General features: G+C 35.7%; 1 protein-coding gene across 4 annotated transcripts; it reads right to left on the reverse strand.

Annotated features, from left to right (window-relative positions):
* Nucleotides 1–3,362: 3,362 nt before the first annotated feature.
* LOC120328872 (uncharacterized) lies at nucleotides 3,363–14,817 on the reverse strand. Of its 4 annotated transcripts, XM_078114250.1 has the most exons (13): nucleotides 14,185–14,817; nucleotides 12,377–12,522; nucleotides 10,344–10,412; nucleotides 9,710–9,918; nucleotides 9,158–9,389; nucleotides 7,604–7,781; nucleotides 6,768–6,893; nucleotides 6,164–6,329; nucleotides 5,602–5,823; nucleotides 5,414–5,524; nucleotides 4,703–4,838; nucleotides 4,117–4,206; nucleotides 3,363–3,704 (listed from the first exon to the last, which is right to left on the reverse strand). In XM_078114250.1, coding segments are annotated over exons 2-12 (1,530 nt in total). In that variant the 5' UTR covers nucleotides 12,378–12,522; nucleotides 14,185–14,817; the 3' UTR covers nucleotides 3,363–3,704; nucleotides 4,117–4,126. The 4 variants fall into 4 exon arrangements, with proteins under 4 accessions (XP_077970376.1, XP_077970375.1, XP_077970377.1 ...); XM_078114249.1 differs by lacking the exon at nucleotides 3,363–3,704 and having other exon boundaries at nucleotides 3,809–4,206; XM_078114251.1 differs by lacking the exons at nucleotides 3,363–3,704; nucleotides 10,344–10,412 and having other exon boundaries at nucleotides 3,810–4,206.
* Nucleotides 14,818–17,431: the final 2,614 nt, after the last annotated feature.

Below are 17,431 nucleotides of genomic sequence, written 5' to 3' on the forward strand. Positions count from 1 at the left end.
CCGGTACCATACAATTGTGATTTTTGAACATGTAATTTCTAACCCCCACATGCAGACATGACTACGTCATCCGAAAATTACATCACTGCGAAGCCGCAATGAGGCCCTCCAAAGTATATGTATGGCTGCGCAGACAATCATCCGAAATCGAGCAAGCTACTTCTTGTCGTCGAAACGATACTGGTACCGATAAGAGAGAGATCGCTGCACAGATGCCATTTTGGACGATCGTAACTAGGATATAGCAGTATAGTCTACTTTAGCAAGCTCTATGACACGATTGTGAGGCAGTGATGTAATTTTCGGATGACGTACCGTTGTCATGTCAGCATGTTGGGGTTAGAAATTAGGATCTGGTATAGTTTAGTACCACATGCACTTCTAATTGGCCTGGCTCAACAATATTTCCATATGCTAATCCTAACCCCCCCCTGACTACGTCACCGAAAAATTACGTCATTTCGACGTCACATTGGCGCAATAAGGCCCACCAAAGTATGCAGATGGTCGTCCAAAACTCGCAGATGATCACCGAAACTGAGCAAGCTATTTCTCTCGTTTTCCCGTCATAACGATAGGAGAGAGATCGCCGGCATTAGCGAGTTCGTTATCGGAGGCGCAGATGCCATTTCGGGCGATCGTAATTATACTTTGGTACCGGTACCGGTAAGCCCTATGACGTGTTTGTGACGTCGTATTGACGTAATTTTTGGATGGCATAGTCAGGTGGGGGTTAGGAATAACATATACAAAATTCGTTTTGATACGCCAACTGGAAGTACTTGTGGTACTAAACCCAGAAATTACATATGCAAAAATTGTTGAGCCAGGTCAACTAGAAGTACAGGTACTGGCGGCGCCTACTTCAGGAGACACCCGTACTTTGCCCATGTCTGGTATAGAAGGTTATACTGTAGTTTACAGTTCTACAAACTGACACACAATGCCTGACCGCTGCACTGACAGACTGACTGACAACTGGACGAAGTCAGATCAGGAAATGCTGGTTTTCGTTGTTTAGTTGAGAGAGTCTATAATCGGTACCGGTACCGGTACCGTACCTAACCTGCTTGGAGGTACTTCAACTTCTCGTTAAAAACGTAGAGGTCCGGGGTCCCACACAACCACAGAAACTGAATTGAACGATGCATATTACTGTCTTACGACGGCAACCGGCGGACTTAAAGCCATGGAAATCAATCGCAATTCTGAAATTGTACCAGCGCAGATTATATGTCCGGTAAGTAGATTGACAATACGGTGGTGTAGCCACTGTAGCATACCGCAAGCCAGGGGTCGGCAACCTATGGCCCGCGAGACGGATCCGGCCCGCGAAATAATATAATCCGGCCCGCGACGCTTGACGATTCTATACCCCTGCCGTAAGCGCTTCTTTCCGTCATTACGAACGGCGTAATAGGCCCAAATCAATACGTGCCCATTCAGGGCCAAACGTGTTGCCAGCGAGTCACATTACGAGTGCCATTTCCGAAAAAAGCACAATTTGTTAAATTGTACCGGTACTTCAAGAGAGAGAGAGAGAGAGAGAAACTATATCGGTACATGGTCTTACCAACCATACGACCGGGTTTAGCCGTGACAGTCCCGATTTTGACAAACTGTCCCGGAGTGCCAGCAGGTAGACTTCAATGTCCCGGTTATGCAGTATGGCAGTCGTATATATTTTTTATCAATGCAAAAAAAAAATTCCCATGATTATCACTGATTCGAGACTCACTTCACTAATTCAGTGAAAGAGAACTAGTGTGTTGTTATGTCATAATCGTTATACAGGGTGTCTCAAAAGTAAGTACAGTATACACTTTTAATTTGCTGTTCAGGTACTCATCAGGTACTCAGCGTTCATTTCTTCAGAAAACATAGTATGGATGAGTATTAAAATTTAGGTATTGTTTGCATTTTTTATTAACCCACAGAATGACAATGAGATTAACCCAAGGAATGAGGGGCAAAATTGCTGTTTGGCAAGAAGCATATAAGGCAAACTCAGCGCCGCGTCGTAAATTTATGGAAATTGGATCTGTAGTTGATGCACAAAGATCAGGAAGACCAAAGCAGCGGACGCTCTGTGGAAAAAAATCAGAGACGAATTAATTCTAAATTCTCTGTTGAAGAGGCGATGAGTTTGCCTTACTGATTTATAAACTTCTTGCAAACAGCAGTTTTGCGCCTTATTTCCTGGGTTTATCTCCTCGTCATTCTGTGGATTGATAAAAGTGCAAACAATACCTAAATTTTACTACTTATCCATACTATGTTTTCTGAAGAAATGAACGCTTTATGATGAGTACCTAAACAGCAAATTAAAAGTGTACCCACAGGGGTTGGCAACCTTTTATCGCTCGCGGGCCAAAATTAAAGGTTGCATGTCATTGGCTGGTCGCACATATTTTTAGAAAGTAAAAACCCGAACGGATGGCCGATGAATCACACTTTTTCACACAGATCAGAAGTTAAATTTTGAGCAGCACGCGAAGACTGACAATTAGAATATTTTCTGCATCATTAACCCATTTGCACTTAGCATCAACTCTTCTGCGCTTTGGTGCCATTTGTCCAATTATATTTAAATTATAGGCTCATTATTACGCGTAATTGTGAATTATATGCTCGTTAGATTATAATATAATTTCGTCTGCACGTGTCCCAAAATAAATTTTGTTACGTAAAGAATATAATTGTCAAAATAGCTGTTTTGTTATATACTATAATTCAGTGAAGAGTCGCGGGCCGGATTATATTGCTCCGCGGGCCGTAGGTTGCCGACCCCTGGACTGTACTGTATACTTACTTTTGAGACAGCCTGTATATTCAATACGTCAATTTAACACCTGACGTTAGCTGTACTGCCTTCAAAATATTCAAAATGCCGAAAAGAAATTGCAAGTTTTCCAGTGATTTAATATTATTACTAATATTCATATGAGTTCAATATTTCTACGCCTTGGGTATTGGATTAGTTAGTCATGGTTGGACAGTTATTTGTTTTCGGAAGCATGGACGTGAGTCCATCAATCCTCCAGTGTTTCCCAAACTATTTGGGCCTCGGACCCCTGTTTGAGAATCTTATTTTTGGCGGACCCCAATCTATACAATATGAATTCCTGTACCTAACAATGAAGAAGTATACGGCTTCATTTGCATGGCAACAACACATACAATAATAATGTGTTGGATGAGATTGCTTTCGACTGCATAATCTATCAATTGTCGTAGCAATTTGTGACAAGAAAATTCGTAGAGCCGACTTTACGCAAGTCTTTTCTGCGGGAAACCATTCTCTACCTGTGGTACCATGACCCATTATGAAATTATGTCCAAGAAACATTATATATCTAACATCTATATATTTCACAATTTATCCTGAACTAAATACCCTATTTGCAAATGATGTTTGAATATTCATAAGCAAGTGAAGAACGATAATTTTTTCAATCGTCGATGTCTTCAATCTGCGTTTCATCCTGTTTTTTTTTTTATGGCATTCCCGCTATTTCGGGCTTTATTTTGCTTTTGTGAGCGTGATGTCGTGATTCATGAGGACATTGTTCAGATGTAAATCCAACAGCTTTGCAGTCGGCCTGTAGCGACTCGACTATAGCTAAATTTCCTGATTCCTCGGATACCAATACATGCTTGTAGCGAATTTTCCCAATAATGCCCTTTTCCTTGAATACTACATCCTATAAAAGGTACAAAATAAAATGGGGTGAACACGACTTTAGCGAACGATATATATACCTCGAAAATAAGTTTTTGCAACCGGTATGGTGACATTTTTGTATTGACAAAAACTTATTAAAACATTAAAACTTTCGTGGTGTAGTGATTACTAATAACGGTTGACTGATTATACTCACATAAACAAACTTAAATTTCATTCGGATATTAATAATGTTACCTGACGTTTCGAGACTATGTTAAATACCCATTGAACAATTTATTTATTATGAAAAGTAGAATCAGCGCGATTATAATATGATAATGTGTTGAGTGGGTTCAGTACAACTTTTTGTTTTCAACTGATTATTTGTATCTTCATCGTGGCAAGAATGTAAACACTGTGAACCGTTTTATATTGAATTGCTATTGAACCTTTTCCCGATTATCCAGATGCCTTTGGAGTTTGACATAGTTTGTTCTTTCCGTGTCTGCAAATAATACACTCACCGCGGCGGCGAGGTCCTGGATAATAAAATAAGCCTTTTAGTACAAAATTCTGTTGAGTTCTTCAATCCACCAATTTGTTCTCACACATATTCAATTCCTTCACACACAGCAATATATTAAACTGTGACAAAATTTGAGGCTTGTTTAAGTAAAATCGTATTGTATGTTATTGGTATGCTTTATGCACAGATGTATACGAATGTATACGATTGAAGTACCTTATATTTTTACCGATCATAAATTTGATATATAAGCTATATTTTCATTTAGTTTGGTTTTGATGCCTCGATGAAAGTCTGATTGTTCATACTTAAGTCTAGACATTACTTCAAATTGCGAAAAAAAAGACTACTTTCCTCGCAAACTGCTGTAGAATGAATATTTGCCACGAATACAGAAATTATGAAAAATCCAGTATTAACCGACACAAAATTATATTATAAGATATATACTACAATTCTTTCCAAAACGATTTACGCTTTACAGTGCTTGTGAAGTTCAAAAAAAATACCTCTAAAGCTTGCACACTTGTACTTATATTTGTACGTTGTTTTTCCACCACTCAGTTTTACTTTGACTAATTCACAAATGTTCGAAGAACAGTGAGGTTTCCGTCCAGTATCCATATTAAGTTTTTGGTTACACTTCTGTAAAGAAAAAAAAAATCATTGTTTCATTGATTCAGAAATATTGTTGCGTTAAATTGTGAAATAAGTTAGATAATAGATCGTGACAGAGTTTGTTATTTTTCAAATGTCCAGTAGTTTATAATGAAATTGTCTCCCAGGAAGACTAAGGCTATTAGTATTATATTTTGCGCATTCTTGCCCATCGTTACAATGATGTTCAGATTCGAGTGTTGCTCTTGTATCAAAATATTTTTGCCATTGTCAACTAGAAGGTTAGTCGATTCTGGATTTGAAAATTTGAAGTATCGATTTGATAATAAGCGTTGTCCATAATAAGACATGCTCAGTGGGTTATTTTTTTACTTTTTAGTGCATTAAACGCACAAGTCTTATATATATGCTCTGTTTAACCCAGAAAAACAATTTCTTAATATAGGCTGATGCGCTGTTGTCGTGATTAGATAATGAAAATTAGCATTTAAGCTTCAAAAGAAACGATTTTGGTAACTCATATGATATTAAGTTTGGCGTTCATAGCTGCATACTGATACTACAGTAGCCTACTTTCTACCTAATTACATAAGATTACCTACATCATCTACTTGTCCTCTGAACTCATCCCAAATACTGTCTACCTTTGAGGTTGTAACTTGTTTTCGTAAAGTATTATACAGATCTTCGTACTCATTTACTACGCAAGGATTCTAAAGTAAAAAATATCGGCCGTATTATTTAGATATAGAGGTGATTATACATGGTCGGAAATTGCAATTTTCTTCACCTCTTCTCTTGCAGTAACATATTTAAAATATCTTTCTCTCTGTTTAATTAATTTCATAAGAAGTTGTAATTTCGCTTCGGAATCCATTTGCAAAATTCGATCCTTTGGTGTAAGTTTAGTTGGTAGGGGAATTGTGTCGGGATCAGTTCCAGTGTCTCCATCTTCGCCGAATAACTCCAGAATGTAATCAATTGGATAATTGCAACTGTCGACCCAAGAATTCTATACAATAGTTGAATTATTACAGAATGTATTCAAGCTAAAATATGGAAGAATATTATTTTGTACAACTACAATATTATATGGCAAGTGGCAGCCAGAGAGGGACGGGTTGAGAGGATTTTCGCTATATTCAGAGATTCGTAAAGCGAATAGTAATAAAACGGGTCTTGAATGTCGCCAAAAAACAAATATTTATACACTAGAAGTCTGCTGAGTCTATATTTTGTGTTAGCGACATTGAGTTTACTTTACCCTAATGGAGATTTGAGTTTCTATATCGAATTTTCTTCTTTTATATATATGCACTATAAACTTCCTTTAGTCCCATAATAAATTATACCACAATCCCATCCGTGACCATTCTTGGCCTTGCTGCTCCAAAACAGACATCAGCTATGTTTTCCAAACTAACGCATTTGTGCGAATTCATTGGATCTTCTCCCCAAATATCCACAATCGTTGGGTGGATCATTATTGCACGATACCATTCTTCGACCTCTGGTTCCCTGGTGATACAAATTGAAATTATAATAATTATCTCCTGTCAAGTTCGGCTAAAAAATATCAGAAAGCAAAATCAAGCAAGCAGAATTCAGTTTTGTTCAGACCGAAGGATCTCGTACGTGGCATCCTGAAACATTGTTGCAGCCAAAGTGTAAGTAAATTTTGTAAAAATCATATCCAGGAATATAGATAACAGAATCAATTGGAAATATTATGTATGCAATTTGAGGTTTTTAGTTGTTCTCATATCGAGCACAGCTTAAAATTTGAATACAGGCGCTTCCTTGTGCTAAATGGTCTCGTGAAATGGTATGGAATTTTGATTGTCGGACCGTGTTTTGAATCTCATCATTTATTCTATGATTTAGATTTGAAAAAAGAAATTATAATTTCAATTAGGATTTAAGAATGATTTTATTAATCGCAACTAGTTTTCTCACACTCTCTGTACCGGAATCAGCTGTGGCGGAATGAACCCATGGAAGAATGGTTGCATATCGAAGCTCATTCGGTAGTAAGTTGTTGAAATTTTAGGAAACCAGTCCGGCGGCTGAAAACCATTTCCCCTGTAAAATAAATGAATTCGATTTTAATTCAAAAAAAATAATATACATATGAGTCAAATTTTGAGTGCCTGCGACTTTTATTTTAGTAGCTTAGGGCAATAATCAATGAATATTGCATATATTTCGATACTGGTTTTATTATGATGGTGGGCTAAGCTGTTACCAGACTTTTTCACGTTTTAATGAACTTTTGGTACTCTGTGTGTATATAACTGCTCTCTTGTAGTTACTTCTCTAGCTCAGAGTAGGCACATGTTGGGTCAATTGACAATCTATGTTTCTTTGCTTTTTGGGTACATGTTCACTAAACGACGTAAGTACTCCCATTTTGCGAGTCAACCATTTTTGCACATGTTATTCCTACGCACCCGTGCATATTTTTTGCTCATAGGTTGCCGAACCCATTACACATAATGTTGTTTTGTAGTAAGGTTGTGATAAATGGCATAGGCTGAATGAATTATACCTTCGGAATGAAAGCAATATACGACACGCATTCAGGAATAGATTTATCTTGCATTCATGAAGTTAGTACTATAGATATAAATATTTTTAAATATATAGCTCGATTTTTTTTCACTTTTAATTGAAATCATACTACCGTGCATCGAACATACTTCGAGTATATATATGAAATGTCAAATGCAGTACAATGTCAAATATCTAAGCATTCAATAGAGAATTTCATAAAAAAAGAAAAATAAGATTACCGGCACGTTGTCGACATTAGAGGAAGTTTCCTTCTCATTTCATCTTTGGCTAGATTGTATAATATCGGCGAAGGAGCGAGTCCAGCCTTACACCTCACTGTGCAATTTGAATTCACCCTTCTTCTATCAGTACACGTTACTATGTCAGCTATGTCAGTTAGCGGTTTACAGGGCCCTCCTTCAAGTAAAGAAAATATCTTTAAATCATATATTATGAACTTGTGCTTGCAATATCGCGAATGCGTTGTAAGAATTCTTTATGTTTCAGTTGCTGCAGCATCAATTAGCTTATAGTTATGTTTCTCAGACTTATTTAGAGCTAGCTTACACGGGTTGGTAGATTGCGGTTGAAAATTCATGACGCGTTTCGAAATTATTTATTTATTTAAAATAAATTTTTGGCGGATATAAACATATTGGTTTGGAGAAATAATTGGAGTGGGGATGGTAACGCGATATACATATACAACCAAATGTATACATATAGCGCCAACTAAGTATACATACAGCCCCAACTAAAAATGCGTATATAGCCAATGTCATTTGCATATACAGCCAATTAATATACAAATACATTCATTTTGGTGATCTAAATACACAGCCAATGGCATATGTAAATACATCCAATTAGATATACATATACAGCTATTCAAGTAATGTACACAGTCAATACCATATTGATTGACGCATATTGTACTACTAGAACTACGCGCATCGGCAGATTTATGTTTTATATTTTTCACCAAGCATTAATTTGTTTAGTTTGTGGAAAGTTTATAGCCAATAGCCAAAGAATAGTTCGCAATCAACATGTAAGTGCGGCATAACCCCTGTATGCTAATACCGTATCCATCACTAGCCGCTTTGGAGTTTTTTAAGGCGCTAATTATATGTATGACTCATAATGTGCATATGATTCGTAGACGCAACCGCATTAAATTGTATTCATATGAAATGACCTGGCGGTATTTGTACATAACCTTAATGGTTTTATTTGTATATTGAGTTTGCTATATATACATATAGCTTGGCAGTACGTATATATATATATATATTTGGTTGGCTGTATATGTATATTAGTTGGCGGTATATGTATGGCACGTTACTAACCCTATCGTACATGTGGACTACCGCAACTTACTAGTACCGTGCCGTACCCACAGTGCGTCATTGGTATCGAAAACTTTCTCGTAGCAAGATCTCGCAAAATCAAAACGCAAAACAGCAGTGGTGCTTGGCGAATTAACAACCATGTTTCCAAAAATAAAATATTTCAGCGGGACTTTGGATGAAATATCAGATCTCATAGGATTCATGAAACATTCATGAATAAATAAAAGAAATAGCCTTCTAGCGAAGATTCAATGTTTAAGCGTTGAAATGTTCAAAGCGATTGGACGAGTAGTTAATGAGAACGAACGATTCATATGTAACTTCGTATCCAATTAAGAACATCATATTAATTTTGTGGTGTTTTGACAAATACTTCCGACTTTTTAGCTACCTGGAAATGTGTGATATATATACATTGCATAAAATATAAAATAAACTTACGGGTATCAGTCCACGAGTATGAAATTGTAAAATTTGTCTTTTTTCGTGGGAAGACAATTCTTAAATGGCCAAATTTGTATCCTGGAAGCATTATTTCTTTTGTCCCGTTTTCACCATCTCTTGTAAATGTACGATATTGATGATCCGTATACACATTAACTGATCCTTGATCATTGTAATACAAAATGGCCATATTTTCCCAATCGCCGTATTCTGAAATCCTTCCACCAATCTGAAAAAATACCAAAAAGAAAATGTTTATTGATTACTGAAAACCTTAATATAACATATCAACCTTAATATATCACAGCAATAATATGTTAACTGAGTTTCTATCGGTATTTTAACCGCATTTATGAAGAATATGGAATGGGGATGTTTACATCGAATCCATTCAATTGTCAATTTTACTATATGGCAATTACGGTAATTTATATGATCTGCATAAATGTGGTGTCGTCAGATTTTAAATAAACGTACAAAAGATAAATGACAGACAAGCAGAGAAAACTACCATTATTGTTAAAGGGCAGAAAACTACATTGGACGCACCGATATCCAGTTTTTGGATGAAACTGACGGATCTATTTTCAATATCAAATCTTTATGTTCTGGTATTTTTCCGTGTACGATACAAATTCTTCCCATTTTCCTCCCTTCTGTAAATAATTTTCTAGCTTTATCGTTAAACGTCATTCCGGGAAATTCAACAACACCATCCGTACCATCGATTTTGTGGATACATTGGCGCGGAACTGAAACTGAAAGGAATAATCACCAATCAAAAATAGCTTCGAATCAGACGATAAGAATAGGCATAAAACTAAAAGATGAGATTAATGCTCAAACATAAGAACACGATTAATGACGAAAAATAAAATAAAAATGAAAGCAATAGCATTTTAGCATTAATTTTTACCGCTGCCGCAAGCGATTGGTCAAGTATATATATATATATGAAGAATTTTTCTATCCCTTCGTATAACAATTCAGTTATCCTCTAAGAACTGTGTAAAATGTTTGTACACCAGGTATTCAACTGCATTTTGTTCGTATAGGACGGTGAACAGGATCAACATTTTATAGGTCGACTTAAGGCATCGTTAAACCGCTTCACCACTCAGCGTTACTCTATTCTTATGCCATCATGCACGTTATGACACCATAAATGTTTAGAAAAATTTACCTTTTTTACACGAACTCAAGCAAATCCAACACAAGACAATTGCAGTAATAATTTTCATATTTTTGAACACTGTAATTTAGACATAAGCAAGTATTTGAAATCAATATTTTTTTATTTGCTTTTTTGTTTTATCTTACAATAAACAGTTTCAAACCGTGTGATTTACCCATTTGTACTTTAGTTACCCAGATTTTATAATAGAGGCAAAACAGCTCTCTTTTCAAAGTTAATACACAAATGACAAATTGCACCCAACAAACAAAATCTGACTTCGGCCTAGTGAATTTTTTATCGCTAAATGAATAAAACATCGTGATTGTTATCGTGCAGAGAGAAGTAAACACAAAAAAATATTTGAGGTTATACTTTTAGGCTACCTTGCTGTAATCGATTGTGCTTTATATTTATAGTATTTACGACTTTTCCTGTACACCTTACTGTTTTACAGCTTTGCTATTTATTCAAAATCGTTCAACTGTCATATTACTTCTTCAATCTACATACTTCACGCAGGGAACGATGAACGATACAGATTTTTATCAACAATAAAAAAAGATACAAAAAATCCTATATTAGCAGTCCGATATACGAAAGATATGTAGCGAATTACAAGCAGTTTTATCCACGAAACGTAAATCTCTTTAGCGTATATTCAGGCTTTCAGCCATATGTACTTGTTATCCACAAGTAAATATACATGTAACAACACCTTACGCTTGGTCTAGTCGTCTAAATGAACTGCCTGTAGCAAAAATCCAATGTCATCTTACGGATTGTGTGTCAATCGTTTGTCCATTTACCACCAATGTGATTGTCTATTCATCATTTAGTCTGGAGTAGACTAATGAAAGCTCAAATATGAACTTTTCCACGAGAGTAGCGCGAATCTTTTCAACTTCAATATCACGCATATATATATTAAGCAGGTATATTATCCACATTTTTTTAATATTTGGTGTCTACCGCAGTTTTTCACAATTTCTACAGATATATTTTATATACCAAAGTTTCCTGGTGTTTCTTTAATCTCCTTATACTTATACGAAATTTTTATCCAAATCCAAGTTGGTTTCATAACCCAGATAATACCTATAAATAATTTCAAAATTCCCAAATGTAAGTATATATTTAGAATTTTATTTTTCGTGTGTAATGAATAATACCTACCAGAAACCAAAAGAAGTATTTGATGGTTTATTTACCAACTTTTCACTGAATCACCTATTAATATTACGGAGATTGAATTATTAGGTAAGCAATTTTATTTAAAACTTAAAATTAGAAATTGTCCGACGCCGTGCATCTTCTGCCTGAGGCATTTATTGGACACGTAATTATTGTGTTGTTTTCATTTTGTTGTTGTGAAAAATCTCTTTTTTCGGTAACCACCGGACTAATTGCTTTGAAATTTTAAGTGGTTAAAGATTGTTGTTGTCGCTAGAAAGTTATTACTGTACTTTCATTCATTTCAAAAATTCTTGGGGCATTCGTTTTTCACTCCGATGTTTTGTGTGGTGACGTCAACCAAATTAAAAATAAAATTACTTGTATCGGTTCCGCGATTGCATGTCAGCGGATCTCATGCTAAACGAATGTCGAAGGTTTTTTAAGGGCTACGGTGAGCTACGAGACGGTGCAGAGACTGTTAAAGATTCGATATTGCATTTGTGACTCGAATCATTCAGCACGTCAATTCACGTTGAAACTGGAAGTAAGAATCATCGCCACAATACCTGGAAAAAAGCTCCACCATTACAGCTTTGTTCCGCATATGATTTTCGCGGCATTATTGGTAAAAAAATCGTTTTTGCCGTAGTCTCCTCATGCTCGAGCATTGCTCCCTTAATATTTACATGAAGTAATGAAAGTTTCAACGCTTTCAAACCCAAAAACCTAAATACATTTTTCACAAAAGAGAAAACAATGCTCAAATATATGGTCCCAAAGGCCGAAACGAGGTATTTTACCCACAATTTCATCTAAAATCATATGAACGAAGCTAGAACTGGGCATAGCTACTGTCACTTACTTACTAGTAGGATACTTCTGGAACGAGTTCTCAGTATCACGTCATCAAAGGTCGTTTCCGAACCGCCGTTGATTATGGTTGAAGCGGTTTTTAAAAATTCATAAGTATCAAACTAAGTCGACACTATGTAAACAGAAAGAGTCAACAATTCTAAAAAAAATATATAGATTCAAATTCATTAAAAAAATTTCCGTGATAACCCATCTTACAAAAAATAGAGGCTGAATCTGGATCAGCTGTCAAATTTTTACTTTGTAATAGTTCGCATATATATACAATAACTAGTGAGCCACACCAAATGCAAAATAAACAATTAAATGTAATAGAAAATAAATCAATAACCTTAGTTTACTATAAATTGAATAAGCGATTCAATAAGATTTTCAGGCGCCTAGGGTTTTAGCCAGTTAAGAGATTGTAACATATAGGAACATGTTGTTGATGTAGTTTCATGTTGTAAATATACAAGAAGAACAAACGATGAAGACAACATTAGAACATCGAGAGACGAGACGACACCGATCCAGACGACTTGACTCCTAATACAAGACCTTTTCAATCCATGACTTCTTCAATACCCCTCTCAAATATCCGATTGAAACCTTATATATATACGTATGCGCGTATGGTGATATCGATTCCATTAGGGTTATCGATTCGGGTTGGAATACTAATTAGCATCTGGTGTCATCGATCCAATTATATTTTTGATTGGCATCTGTTGTATAATTACAACGGGCCCTTTATCGATCTAATTTATGAATTTGGAGAATTTCGAAATAAGCAATTTTCAGTCTTTTTATAAATTTTACTTGAAATAACGAATTTATCCCTAAATATATCTACGCCCTTTAGATTGGAAATCGGGGTTTTGGGCATAATTGTCACCTAACATACGTAAATTTCAAAAACACATTGAAAATGACAAAAAAACACAATCGAAAAATATACATAATGAAATTCAAAAATATGGGACGAGAAGATTTAATAATGAGAGGGAAGTAGGATGACAGTAAGAGTATAGATTAAAAAAGGAAAAGGCGATTTATTGTTTTTTAAATTTGATTTCGACAGATAAAACTGATCTTTCAATCCAATATACTTCGTCACACTGAATTACTGATAGCTCATGTGTTTGAATAAATAGCGCTTTGTAAGTTCGCTTGCTGCGATATGTTGATAATGCCAGCTTCGGGCTTTGAAAAAAAAAGAAAAAATAGCGCTTTTTTTGTTAAAAAAATTGTCATATACTCGTGTTTAACGAATATATTGATGAGCTCATTTATGCACCGTTCTTATGACGATGTTAAAAACGCTTAAAAGAGTGACTCGTTTGAATCATCTTTTTTCAAAATAGTTCAGTGTTGATGAAATCTATCTAATCGATATAGTTTACATCCGTCAATTTTCAATTATTATAAATCACAAGAATTTTGAAATTGAATATTCACCTTGCTTGCATAATTAATTGGCCATAAGATTAGTTGCAATTTGAGTAAACACTCAAACTCTGTTTTTAAGCAATTCATAGAAATTAAGACCTAATTAATATGACCAAAGAAGTTAAAGAAAGGACTATACATTGAGAAAAGAAGTAGTATGATAAATGTTCCAGTAAGAAAAAAATCGTATGTATATATAACAAAGTAAAACAAATTGATGGATAATATTTTCATTCGATTGTCTTGCTCGATCATTTTTTGCTGTGATTTTTAAAAATATATGAAAGCGTGCGTTCTTTCGTACTTTTTTAAAAGTTATCGTTCGTTGTATTATACCATCAGTTTAATTTATCCTGATACAATTTTTCACCTTGTATTTTTGAATTTAAACAAAAGTTCATTGTGTGGACTTTATCCTTCGTCTTCGTATCCTTCGTGGTCTAATTCTTTTCCGATTCCGTACCTTTGTTCTCTCGTGCGGTGATACCTTTATTGCTGTACCATCTTTACCGTTGTTGTTGTTTTGTTGGGTAACCTTTAGCGATTTCGACTCCACATCAGAAGGTTTGCTATTCTTTGTTCGGGATCACCATTTTAGCCAGTTAAGACAGTGTAGCATATAAGAACCACGTTGAACGTTTTTGATGTAGATTAATATTGTAGATATACACGGAGCACAAACGATGAAGACATGACGACACGACACCGCTCCAGACGACTTGACTCCTAATACAAGACCTTTCAATACATTACTTTTTCAATACCCCTCCTTCAATACCTTTTTTCAAATATCCAATTGAAACCTTATATACGTATGCGCGTATGGTGATATCGATTCCATTAGGGTTATCGATTCGGGTTGGAATACTAATTAGCATCTGGTGTCATCGATCCAATTATATTTTTGATTGGCATCTGTTGTATAATTACAACGGGCCCTTTATCGATCTAATTTATGAATTTGGAGAATTTCGAAATAAGCAATTTTCAGTCTTTTTATAAATTTTACTTTACGAATTTATCCCTAAAGGGTCGCGACCCATAGGTTGGGAAAGACTACTTTAAAGCATACATGTGTGCTTACTATATTGAAGAATAAAAACCTTTGATCGCTTTATGTCTCCTGGTACTTGGTCGACCAGTCCAGGTAATGGTTAACGAGGTAATGTTTACGACCACGCCTGAAAATCTGTCTGAGCGGATGCGAAAAGGGAGCATTAATACGTCACTTTTTGCATCTTGCTGATTGGCCAATGTCATGAAGTAAACAAGGAGGTTGATGCTCGGGGAAAGGGGCATACTGTACTTATGGCTCCCATTTTTTACGCATGAGTGACCATGGTTTCTATCTCGCTCTTATTTCTGTTGATGCTTAAGTCGATGACTGCGTGTTTTCTGAAATACATTTTGATTATCTACAAACATCGTCTATCCTCCAAGTTCAGGATACTACAAGCACCACTAGCTTTATAAATACTTATAACCACATAATGAAAAAGCGATTGGCCAGTAAACGGTATGCAGAACTCATAATGGGTTCGATGTCCTGAGGACTGCGCTAATCGTAGGATCTGACAGTCGTGTTTCGCACCATCGATTGAAAATACGCATATGTATTATACACAATAGTAAAGCGTATGACGATAATAAATATTTAACTTAAATTTGCAGCCACAATGACCCCGTGTTGTTGACATTCTGGATTGCATTGAGTCATTGTTATCAATGATACTCAAGCCAACGTCAAGTATTAATGACAGTTGTCCAGTCTACAGATTTGTTCGAGGTCTCATGAAGATATGCGTTTGTTTCATAGAAAAACTATTTAATTGAAAATAAAGCAGCATAATTTTTGATGAAACATCGGGTCTCAGAAGATTCGAAGAAAATTGAAAAAATAAAAGTAATAGTATTCTCGGGTTCCATTACATTTGAACCCACGTACATTTGAACCCGTACTTTGAACCCACGACAATTGCACCTGCATACCATTGCACCTATGGAAATTTGCACCGACGGATATTTGAACCAATACTAACCCTAACCCATGGATTTTAGCACCCGCGTATAGATTGAGCCCGCGGATATACGGGTGCAAATATATATGGGTTAAATGTACGTGGATTCAAATGTGCTGTCACCGTATTCTCGCTATTTCTTCCATCTCTAGGTACGTAGCGGTCCACATCGGTAACGACAAGTTCTTACTGACACCTGATTATATATTATTGTGTATTGTTGTTCTTGAAATACCGTATTTCCCGGCAAATAAGTCTATCCGGTAAATATGATAGGCCCGTATTTAAGCCTGAAAAAATGGGGTTTCGCATGAAACTTCCCAATAAGACGGGCAGTAAAATCGCATCAACATCGTAATCTCAAATTACCACGCAACGGCTTCTTAATCAATCAATCAATCTCAGCGGTCGCTCCGTTAAAATAGCCCCTGACTTTTTCTTGTAGCGTAATATTCAATCCATGACAACTACGGAAATTCAAACTGTCTTTCAATTTTAATCTAATTGTGTTCAACGTCACTCGCGATTGCGTCCACAAAATAAGAACATTACTGATCTAAAATAAAATGGCAATCTGCGGACAGTATAATGTGAGATAAACTGCCTGATTATATTCAGTTTTAACACATATTTTTGCGCTCTTGAGAATTCGTCATCGCCGTTATAAAAATTTCAAGATCTGCTATAAAATCCCTGATTTCTTAATTTAAATTGTGATCAATTGCGATTGCCACAATATAAATAGTATCACTGCTATGTAATTCCAACACAATAAACCCTATACGATTATATGGTGTTTTGATTTGTATTTTTGCAAATTAAAGACATATCTGAGCTGTTGTTGCAACAATTATTCCAAATTTAGGTCACGTTTTCACTCCTTTATTTATCTTAGCATCGTGCCACACATGATTATGTAATACCTGGTATCTCACAACAAGTGCCATGGTTGTTTGAAAATAATAAAGTAATTATCGTCGTCCTCGCGGCACAAAACATATATATGTTGAGAGAAATTTGTGACTTTGGGAGAATAAATGCTGAAATGAATGTTTTCGGCTCAAATAAGACATCACGCTGACAAGTACAATTGACGATTTTCGCAAATTGCAATCCCATGTGTATCAATGATAGCCCTTCACTCGTGATGTACACACAAATGCGCATCTTCAAATATGAAAATCACAGCATTGAAGCGCGAGAACGCCGATTCACTTAAACTGACCTGATGAGAACGTTATGGGGGATGCTATCGCCGAAGGTATTTTGGGGTCCGAATTTAATAATGGACCTTTCCCCGACCTTTGACCCCAGTAAAATTCTTCCTATACTTTACCATTGCAAAATTTAGGATGCTTATTTTAGGAGTGGTTTCGTGAGTTGGCACCTGTAAAATGGGTTATTTGTTTTTTAAACCATCATTCAGATTCATAGCATTCAACAATCTGTTTTTTGAAAGTACCGACAAGGAAATTTAGCCTAGTCTATCACAGCCATTGTACACTAATTTTTGAATACTGCAATTAAACTGGCAATCCTAAGAAGACAAGTGATCATTGAATTATTTGATATATATTTAAATTTCCGAAACACAACTGA

This window comes from Styela clava, chromosome 7, assembly GCF_964204865.1.
Source record: "Styela clava chromosome 7, kaStyClav1.hap1.2, whole genome shotgun sequence".
Taxonomy (NCBI): domain Eukaryota; kingdom Metazoa; phylum Chordata; class Ascidiacea; order Stolidobranchia; family Styelidae; genus Styela; species Styela clava.